The sequence below is a fragment of the Lolium perenne genome, chromosome 5, assembly GCF_019359855.2.
Source record: "Lolium perenne isolate Kyuss_39 chromosome 5, Kyuss_2.0, whole genome shotgun sequence".
Classification (NCBI taxonomy): Eukaryota; Viridiplantae; Streptophyta; class Magnoliopsida; order Poales; family Poaceae; genus Lolium; species Lolium perenne.
This window is the reverse complement of record NC_067248.2, coordinates 45,258,665-45,269,635: the sequence shown is the minus strand read 5'-3', so window position 1 is coordinate 45,269,635 and position 10,971 is coordinate 45,258,665. Positions and strand designations below refer to the sequence as shown.

The following is a 10,971-nucleotide window of genomic DNA, read 5'->3' as shown; positions in this document are numbered from 1 at the left end:
CAAGTTGCTGAAAGTATGAAGATTATTTTGCATCGGCTTTTGCACATAGTAAGACCTAGGGTTAGTCGATACAGCACATATACCAGAGGATCTAGCAACATCAATATAAGAGTTGTTTGCATCTACATAAGGAGATTGGGGATTCATGATACCGTTGTAGATTGCTGCCTCTTGATGACGCTCTTTTCGTAGTAAGAACGGGCTGGAGACCGTTCGAAGCTTCGTCCCCAGCGGAGTCGCCAAAAAGTGTGTTCGCACACGAACACGTCGCCGTGTACCCTCGACGCCGAGCGCGATGCGCGGCAGCGTGCGCCGAGGGAAGCTCGCCGGAAGCGCGATACACAAGACAGTCCAGCGAGCGCTTTTGTAGACCCGAAACCCCGCTCGCCCGGGAGGGACCCCGTCAGGGCTTGCGGCGGCTATGGGCTGCCCTAGGTCGGCCTGACTGCCCCTAGGACCTCGTGGATTCGTAGCCTCCAATCCTGAAGAACAACGAAAAACGAGAAGAAAGATACAAGGGGAACGAGATAAAAGTAGAGGAACACGAAAAAGTAGTAGATGTGTTTGTTCGATTGGTGTTGGTTCAATCGGCATGCACCCCTCAAGTATATAAGGAGCGGCTGGACTTTCCGTGCAAGAAATAGGGTTGGATTCACGTCCAAAACCCTAGTTTGGGTCTAACTCGGATGGTTTAACCCGAACTCTTCATAACTGTTCGGTTAGAAACATATCTGCACATTGCGGGCCCTTTTTGAGGCAGTAAACGACCTCAAATCAAAATCTCGTAAACAACAAAGTTGTTCGTCTCGAAAAAATGAAGAACTTTCATGTTGACCACTTTTCCATCCGAGTTCATCTTGATCGTTAAATTGAGGTCGCAAGAAAAATGATCAATTCTGACGTTTTCGCCTCTTTTTCAATTTGGCTCGCGCCTTACCCTAGAGGCCTCTATGGTCGGGCGCCTTACCTCGGGTAATTCGAGTTCCAGTAGTATTTTAGCTCCAAAAATTGCATACTAACACGGATCGCGATGACTCAAAAACCAAAGTTGCTTGTTTCGACCAGACGCACAACTTTCGTTTATATCACTTCTTCATTTGAGGTCATCTTAAAGGAGCTCTAGTGGAAGACTTCATATATCGATCCTCGAGATCACCTCTGACTGCTAGCATAATCGGCTATCAAGCCGGATCATGGCACAACTTGGAATGGTGGATATGGTGTCTCCTAAATGAGCAATACATCTGTCACGCCGAACGTCGAATTATGTTCTTGATTATCCATCGGCCCAAAACGAGTATCAACACAAATCAAAATTCAGAGTTGCAAAAAGAGTGGTACAACAAATTCGATGGGTAGGTGGTAGTAAAGAGGACTTCTCTCTCGTCTGGCTTTGCATACGCTGAGCTTGAGCACGGTCCGAAACAACCTACTTTGTCATTGTAAAAGTTGATAACCTTCCCTAGTAGACACCGACAAAAGGAGACCAGATGAACGGACAAAGGGGCCTCAAAGGCTCAAACAGATATCCATCGCACACATGTTTATGTTTGAGCGTCTTTCGATATTCATACACCCGCGGCGGCTAACACCACTTCTAGATTCATATTCAGTCAGGATGAGATTCAGAGAGTGCGGCCAGCTTGTTCACCGTGTCATTCAAGATGTTCATTTTCCCCTTATTGACACGCAATTGTCAAGGAACTGAACAATCGCTTAGTTTGAGACATATTTTTCTTGGAAAAACCTTCAGATCGATCCAAAGCTGGGATGAGAGTGGTTTTGTAAGTGGGTTTTGCGATGGTTAGGGATGAAACATACACCTCGCGGCAAGAGAAACACGCTTCTTCCACTGCGAGTTAGCACTAGGTATGCATTTTTCACCTGAGCTAACACCTTCTCACTTCTCACATGCAGAATGCACAGAAATGTTCCGGTGACTGCCGACATTACATAACATCCACCTCTATATACAACACAGCACTGCCTACTACAGGAATCAGGGGATATGCCGACGGCCGCCGGCCCTCGGCGTAGCACAGCGTTGCCCTCGGCACACGGTACGCCGACGGTGCCCCTCGGCGTATCTCCTCGGGGAAGGTCGGCCTCGGCAGAGCACAGGTGACCCTCGGCGTAGACGTCGCCGTCGGCGTAGCCGCAGAGGGCCGACGGCTGGCGCCACCCGTCGGCGTAGCGGCGCTCGGCGTAGCACAGTGACCGGAGCCGTCCGTCTAACGGCCGTTTGTGCTACGCCGAGGGGCACACCGTCGGCATAGCGCACCACGTGGCGTGCCCGTGGCTTCCCTGGTGGCATGTACGCCGCCTCTACGCCGAGCGCCGCCCCGTCGGCATAGCGCGCCACGCGGCGTCTCCTGGCTCGCCTGGCGCGCGTCTACGCCGAGCGCCGCCCCGTCGGCATAGCTCGCCACGCGGCGTCTCCTGGCTCGCCTGGCGAGCCGCTACGCCGAGCGCCTCCCCGTCGGCACATCATGCCACGCGGCATCTCCTGGCTCGCCTGGCGCAAGCTACCCCGAGGGGGAAGCCGTCGGCGTAGCTTGGACCATTTGGTCCATGTCGACGCTACCCCGAGGGGGAAGCCGTCGGCGTAGCTTGGACCATTTGGTCATTTTTTTTGGTTTTTTTGCTGTTTTCCAGATTTGGCAGATAATAAAAGCACATAAAATTCACATAAAATTCACAGGAACTTCGCATGAAGTGCAAATACACATAACATGAAGTGCATACATAGTGTCATAGTGGATACATAGTGCCATAATGTGCATACATGGTGCCATAGTGTGCATACATGGTGCCATAGTGTGCATAAGATACATGGGACTACTAGAGGAGCTCGTCGCCGCTAAACACCGGCCCGGGCCGATTCCTTCCGGTAGAAGCTGCGGAAGAACCACCGGGAGAAGGACCGGGAGAAGTACCGGGAGAAGTACCGGGTGTAGCACCGGGAGAAGGACCACCATGATGAACCGGTGTCATGTCCCTCCCACCACCCTGGTTTCCGGAACATCCCGTTCCCTACACACATGTTCCCGAGATGTTAGCAATTTGCGAGGCAAAGGAAAGCCGTAGTATTCGGTTTGGCGAAGAACTTACCGTTGTTCTCCCATAGTACTCCGCAGCGAAATTTTCCTTCGATGGCATGTTTGGCGCCGGCCCCGGAAAGGGAGGCATCGGCCCTAAATCCGATGTCTGTCCAGTTTGATTGCCCACAAACGACGCCTGCAAGATAGTTTACATGTCAGTCTTTGTAGAAATGAAGCATCAAACTAGGGGAAAGTGGGAGTTGTCATCATTTGCGAAAACAAAGGTTGGAACTTAAATGTATATATGCCATGTACTCCATGAACTGCTGCTGGTGCTGGTTGAAGGCCACCTGATATTCTTGATGAGCGGCCACGTAGGCCGCCTCGAAGTCAGGCTACAATTTCACAAATTCATGTCTCGTTAGCACTTAGCAATGTATGAACGAAAGTCGGAAAGAGGATGGAAATGAGGGAAACTTACGTCGTATGCGGGTTGCCGAGCCCGGCGACGAGGCGGGAGAGGGGGGCTGTCCTTGGTGAGTCCCGCCTTGAGACGCGTGAAGGTCGTGGTGAGGGTATGCTTGACGGCCTTGTTCAGCATGGCGAGACGGCCATGCGGCAACCCTCCGGACGACAGGACCAACGACTCCTCGTCGACCTCCGCGCTCATGGGGTCATCCACCTCCGGGTGACGATGCCTCACCATCTCGCAGTAGTTCTCGACGTCCTCGGCGTAGGTGCCGAAGTACTCAGGGAGCGAGGGCTGAGGCTGCGAGAGATCGGGCTTCTTAAGCCGCATCTTGTTGTATATCTCGAGGTCAGACATCTCCTCCTCGGGTCCTAACGCGGCCCTCTGCATCGCGAAAGGAAATGTTGTGAGTACCAACTTTGAACCTGAAGGAAAATAAAATGTATACATACCGTCTTCCCCTTGTAGCGCTCGTAGCTGAGGTTTCCCCCACAGTGTGTGCCACCGTCGCCTCGGTTCTCCGCGTTCCGCCTCGCCACGGCTGCAAAGTCCTCGTCCATCTTGAGCCACCTCGTCCTAACCATCTCCTCCCATGCCTCGGCATGCGGCTCGGCCCAATCGGGGATAACCTGAAAATGCAATACTCAACTCAATCTAATGCAATCGCAACTTAGTAGCAATGTAGAATCTCATTGACATTTTACTCACCGACATGTAGTCCTCCACCGTCATCTCGTACTCGGCCTTAGCATTCTTACCGACAATGTCCGGCTTATGGACCCTCTCGCCTCTCTCCGCCCAGAAGTGACCCGCGGACGTGATCCTTTGGTTGTACCACACCTGCGGTGTCAACCTCTCACAAGTCGCCCGCAAAGTCCTGTTCGCGGCCGTCTCCTCAACCTCGGGCGCCACACGATAAAAACACTTCAATCATGCAAAAAACAATTGTGAGATTCATGAGTTAGAACATTGGGGTCATCAAATATGAACGAAGCTCGAGAAAATATGTCTTACCCAAAACTTTCTCATCACGGCCTCAGCAGCCGTCGGGAAGCCTACGCCAGGGGCACTCTCGTAGTCCGTCCAAGTAGTGGCTAGCTTCTTCTCGCCAGCTGGGACAGTGCCGAGGGGATAGTACTTGCCCGGCCAGAACTTCCTAAGCAAAGCTCCAATCATGCTGCTAGGCAGGCGCCCCTTGACCCCCGGAGGAAATATCCAATTGCTGCACATGAAAATCAAACATTAGCACATGAAAATCAAACATTAGTACATGAAAATCGAAATTGCCAAATTAGTACACTTACTCAGGGCCAGCAGGAATAATAAGGGTCTTCGCCTCATGGGTCTTAGGCTCCTTCCTCTCGTCGGGGACTCTCGCTTCCCCACGAATCTTCAGTGCCTTCGGCCGCCCATCCTCCTCCGGAGTCTCAAACCCGCGGCTAGAGTCCTCCTCGGCTCTAGACTCCGTCTCCGCCTCCTCTCTAGACGTCCCCTCCAAAAAGAACCCAGAAGCAACGTCGCCTGAAGCCGAGGGTGGTGGCTCAAAGTCCGGTCCTCCCCAGCCACCTCCACCTCCACCTCCACCTCCACCTCCTCCCAAGCCACCTCCAGCTCCACCACCTCGTCCCCGTCCTCGTCCTCGTCCTCGTCCTCCTCCTCCTCCCGCGCCGTCCTCGTAACGCGGATTGCGACGCGGTGCCCTCTCACTCCTTCTAACATTGTTCTTGCGTTGTTGCATCTTCTTAAGCAAGCTCGACGAGTCCTCCTTGCCGCCGCTCATATTGTTCAATCACCTGCATTGAGAAAGAGAAAACAATTAAGAAGCATGTTGAAAAATATATAAATAGTAAGCATAAAGACACTAAACAATTAAGAAGCATGTTCAAAAATATATAAATACTAAGCATAAAGATACTAAACAATAAAGAAGCATGTTGAAAAAAATATAAATACTAAGCATAAAGATATTAAACAAATAAGAAGCATGTTGAAATATAAACACATAAAAGACTCTCACCAGCCGTCATCAATCTCATCGTCAATCTCATTTTGTTTCTCCTTGCCACTATCACTATCACTATCTTTTGAGTAGTAAGTTGGATTTTGATAGACGGGTGGAGGCTCATCATCGCTATCATCTTCCACTTGTAACTTCTCGAGCATATCTATGTCCTTTAGATCCACCACTGACTCACCCCGAGTTGCAGCATCGTTCATGATGTCCTCTTCAAGAACAAATTATAACTCAAAGTGCACGAATTACACTTCCTCTTAATAGAAAATTCCCTCGTAACTAACATGGTCAATGTTCTTGTAATCCTCCACGGAGGGAATCGGTAGGTTACCATGTGGCGATACGGAACACGACTTCCCAGCCGTTGAGGGCCGCTTTCTGGCATGGGTACGGCAAATAATAAACTTGCTTGGCTTGGTGAGCAACAATATAGACATCGGCTCCGGTATAGGTGGTGGAAGGCTTAACTTCAACTAACCCAATGGACTTGGTAATTCTCTGTCCACCTCTTGGGTCGAACCAATGACACTTGAACACAACGAGATTGAGTTGTTTGTTTGTACGATTGAAGGTCAGCTCGTATACATTCTCTAACCTCCCGTAGTAATCAAAGGTATCGGATCCTTTAGTGAAGACACCAGTATTTATCGTTTTTGGATTCGCCCGGCCCTTCTGGTGTGTCTCTGTATGGAATCGAAACCCATTCACGTCATACTTCTCATACTTCATGACGTCACGGTTACAACCTTGGGAAACACATCTCAACTCATCTGTCATCTCAACGTTTGCATCAGCTCCCTACAAGCACAGTTCAAATTTGTTGTGTGCATTAGTTACGTGGAATAACAGGGACAAGTCACATATTGGTAGGTAAGAGGGACAGCTTAGACATTACTTTTTTCATGAACCAAGACACAAAGTTTATTTTTACTTCGGGAGCACCCTCTTTCAGTAGAGTCTCCAACTCCGCGCCCGTGGGATCGCGCGGAAGCCACCACTGTTCATCCGTGAATTCGCTGAAAGGATACAATAAGCATTAGACCGAGTTGAGTGTAGGTGATCGAAACTAGATACAATAAGCATTACACCATGTTACCTAATGAAATCGTGACCGCCATCGTCGTCGTCCCCTCCCACCACTTCCTTCATGTTCATAAGCACATAGAGCATTATGCAATCCTTCTCTTCCCTCTCCAATCTATATTTTTGTCCTTTACCAGCCTTGCCACCGGGACATTGGAATAGTTGAAGCTTGGGGTCATTCATGGGCACGTCGACATTGTAACGAGAGACCGGGTTATGCAGAGTGGGAACTTCATCAGGATAGTACGTTGTTGCGGCATCTGCCATCTCCCGAAGGCATGTTGCCTCAGCTATGCATGCTTCAATCTTGGCTTTGTTTCCAGTTATCTTCCGAATATACTTGAACTCTCTCTCAATACAAAACTGCCACCGAAACTGCACTGGGCCACCCAATAGTGCCTCGTTTGCGAGGTGCACAATGAGATGTGCCATCGAAGTAAAGAAGCCTGGCGGAAAGATCATCTCCAAATTGCATAGCAACTCCGGCACTTGAACTTGCAGCTTCTCAATAACCTTAGGACATATCTGCTTAGCACAGAGCGTGCGGAAGAAATGGCTCAACTCCGCGAGCACTCGCCATATTTTCTCGGGGAGATACCCTCGAAGCATCACCGGCATCAGCCGCTCAATCCATATATGATAGTCATGACTCTTGAGCCCGGTGACTTTTCCCGTCGAAAGATTGACTCCCTTGCTCATATTCGAACAATAACCATCAGGGAACATCACAACGTATTTTAGCCACTTGAATGCCTCCTTCTTTTGGATGGAATCAAGGCAGAAGTCGGCGTGCGGCTTGAACCAATTCTTTCGACGGCCAGTAGGACGTTGCATGTGTAATTTCTTCCTATCACAGAGCTTCTCAACATCGACTCTAGCCTTGACATTATCCTTTGACTTCCCGGGAATGTTTAGGCACGTGTGAAATAAGGACTCCGCGACATTCTTTACGGTGTGCATCACATCGATGTTATGGGGAAGTTCGAGGTCCTTGTAATACTCGAGCTTCGTTAAGGCTGCCTCGTGAGTCCAGTTGTGCGTTACACCATATCCCTCAAATTGATGGCCAGCTTCGGATGCCGCTGGCACGAGAGCACGTAGCTCGGCATCATGACTATACCATCGAACTTTGGCACCTCTGTTACTTCATGCACAACTTTGCCTTTCTTGAAGTTCTTTTTGTCTTCTCTGAACGGATGCCTCCATTTGAGGTACTGCCGATTCGTGTCAAACGCAACATACTTGCGACCCTTATTTAGCCAAAGGAACTCAAGTCGATGCCTGCACACTGGGCATGGCCATTTACCAGCTGTACACCATCCGCATGTTAGGGCGTACCCGGGCATGTCATGCATGGTATACTGCAACCAAACTTTCATGCAGAAGTTTGTCTTCGATGCTCGGTCGTACGTCAATGTCCCGTGGTGCCAAGAGTGGTTCAAATCTTCCACAATCAGCTGCATGTAGACACTCAAGTTCTTCCCCGGGTAATGGGGCCCTGGAATGATCAGCGACAGAAACATGGTCTTCCTCGTCATTAGGACTCCGGGAGGGAGATTGAGCGGAATTACAAACACGGGCCAACAACTGTAATTGGCATTCGACATACCATATGGATTGAAGCCATCTGTAGCTATCGCAATTCGACATTCCGAGCATCTGCTGCCCTATGGGGGTATTTTCTATCAAAGTTCTTCCATGCATTGCCATCGGATGGATGTCCCATCTTCGTCCGCTTGATTGTCCTTTATTCGAGTCCCCATCTTGTGCCACGTCATCTGTTTGGCGGTCTCCTCAGTCAAGTAAAGCCGCTGGATTCTTTTTATGAATGGGAGATACCGAAGAATCAACTTTGCGATCTTTGACTGCCTCACCTGACCATCCTTTCCCGTTACCTCTTCATACCTAGAGGCCTTACAAATGGGACAGTACTTGTCCTCCGCAAACTGTTTCCAGAAGAGAACACAGCCTTTTTCACAACAGTCTATCCTTTGATAATCCATGTTGAGCGCCGACATGAGTTGCCTCGTCTCGTGCAGGCTTTTAGGCAGACAATGCCCTTTGGGCAACATGTTACCAGTTGTTTTCAGACTTGCTTCGAAGCCGTCACGGGTGGTGTTGTACCGGGTCTTGTCGGCTAGACATTGGGAGATGGCATCGAGCTGAGAAATCTCGGCGCCATCGTACAGAGGCGTCTTAGCAGCGGCTATCATATCATAGAAGGCCTTCGCGGCTGGCTCTGGTTCCTCCGGTTCTGGAGGTTCCTCCGGTTCTGGCGGTTCCTCCCGTGAAGGTGGCGACTCTGGCATGTGGGCATCGACAAGATCATCTAGAAAGTCTCTAACCCCATCGTACTCATTGCCATTGAGCCGCTGCCGCATCACCTCACCTCTGTCACGTTCGTGCTCATCAAAGTCGATCTGCGTGACGTAACGAGGCATATACCCATATTGCAGAAGGTGTTTAAACATGTCATCCTTTCCACGACGGTGATGCTTCAAGCAACGATTGCACGGGCAAAGTGGCTGAACCTTCTGTTTTGTACCACGCGCCAACTCCTTCACTAAATGCCAAGTCTTCCTTATCCACTCATCTATTTTATTAGTCGCACTAACACGGCCGGTGTACATCCATCCATTATCAGCCATCCTCTGCTCTATTGGAAGCCAAACGACAAGCATAGCATTTATATCAAATAGGAAAATGCATCATATTTTAATTTTTTTAACAGGCAAAACGAATGCATCAACCTACATCTCTACTAGGTGGGCTCCTAGCAGCCGCCGGATCCGTAGATTGAGTACGTTCTCCATGCTCTACCCCGGTCCGAGTCAAAATTTCGGCAGCACCTCCCCGCTGCTCTCCCGATACACGTCTCGCCAAAAAGACAAGAGGATGTGCATCCGGAGAACAACGGTGAGGCGCTGCCGAAATCCTGTCTCGGACCAGAGCAGAGCATGGAGAACGTACCCAACTACGGATCCGCCGACTGTCCCGTAAATGCCGCAAGCGTTACGGTTGAAAATATGCCGACCACTAATGCATATTTATCCGCGTAACGCTTGAGGACGGGAAGTGACACCTAGGTTACGCAACTTGACTTGGAAAATGAATCTAGTGACATAAATAAAATGCGGAGAAGAAGTTGGAAATTTAGCTCACCCTCGGCTGTAGAGGAAGTAGTCGAACAACCGAGTGTCGATGTTGGCGGCCGTCAAGAAGCGCGTCAAGATCCGGGATCGTCACGCCGGGGTGCTCAAGACGAGGCGGTCATGGCATGGCCTATTACAAATACATATTATTAGAAGAAATTCACATTTGCATTTATCAGCTAGCCAAGCTAAGTATCAGCTAAGTATCAGCTAAGAAATTCTCGGTTACAAAACATGAAAATATTTTCCTAGTTAGCTAGCCAAGCTAAGTATCAGCTACAAACTATGAAAATATTTTCCTAGTTAGCAGCTAGCCAAGTAAAATGTATACAACACAAGCAAGTTTTCCACCTAGGATGGTGTATGTCTACGCACTATTTGAACTTTTCTTTCTCATTTTCGTAGGTACTGTGTACACATGCAATCTGCAGGAATAATGTATCCGAATACAGCAACTACGGTGGTCACAGTACAATTCCAGAGGGCAGAAATCTACACCTTGTGGTATCACAGTACCTATCAGGCTGATGCCGGCTGCGGAGGTGGCGGGTCGAAGGCGGAGGCGACGGGCAGGAGGCGGCGAGGACGGGCAGGAGGTGGCGGGGATGGGCAGGAGGCGGCGGCGACGTGCAGGAGGCGGCGGCGGGCAGCAGGCGGCGGGGACGGGCTGGAGGCGGCGGTTTCGGCGGGCAGGAGGCGGCGGCGACGGGCAGGAGGCGGCGGCGACGGGCAGGAGGAGGAGGGGGTGGCGGCGGGCAGGAGGCGGCTGTTTCGGCGGGCAGGAGGCGGCGGTGACGGGCAGGAGGAGGAGGGGGTGGCGGGGGCGGCGGGCAGGAGGCGGCGGTGGCGGGAGATTTGGGGAAAAGACTTTGGGGGCGGCGGGCGTGCGGGAGATTTGGGGAAAGAAAGGAAAACGCGATTCCGACCAGGTGATTTTCGCGTACTTCTACGCCGAGGGCCAAACATACCCCGAGGGCCACCCTCGGGTTACCCATCGAGGTGGACCCACGGCGGCCGACCAGGTGTTTTCGACCCGCGGCTAGGGTTTGAATACCCCGAGGGTTGATGATACGCCGAGGGGCCCCCTCGGCATAATGTATTTTTTTTAATTTTTTTTCTTTCATTTTTTTTATTTTTTTTCTTTCATTGTTTTACTAGTATATAATTTTTTTTACTAGTATATATTATATTACGTCCAGATTACCTTTTTTA

General features: G+C 50.3%; 1 protein-coding gene across 1 annotated transcript; it reads right to left on the bottom strand.

Moving 5' to 3' along the window:
* Positions 1–4,164: 4,164 nt before the first annotated feature.
* On the bottom strand, positions 4,165–5,727 carry LOC139831474 (uncharacterized). Its single transcript, XM_071820754.1, has 4 exons — positions 5,706–5,727; positions 4,815–5,031; positions 4,525–4,732; positions 4,165–4,434 (listed from the first exon to the last, which is right to left on the bottom strand). The coding sequence occupies exons 1-4, from the start codon at positions 5,725–5,727 to the stop codon at positions 4,165–4,167; spliced, it is 717 nt and encodes a 238-aa protein (XP_071676855.1).
* Between the last annotated feature and the right edge of the window lie 5,244 nt (positions 5,728–10,971).

What these genes read in the sequence shown, in the direction of transcription:
- LOC139831474 (XM_071820754.1), bottom strand. Translation starts at nt 5,727, where the DNA reads ATGAACGATGCTGCAACTCGGG. An exon ending in ATTATTCCTGCTGGCCCTGA is followed by an intron (nt 4,733 to 4,814) that starts GTAAGTGTACTA and finishes TTTCATGTGCAG; the next exon opens with CAATTGGATATTTCCTCCGG. An exon ending in CCGTGATGAGAAAGTTTTGG is followed by an intron (nt 4,435 to 4,524) that starts GTAAGACATATT and finishes GCATGATTGAAG; the next exon opens with TGTTTTTATCGTGTGGCGCC.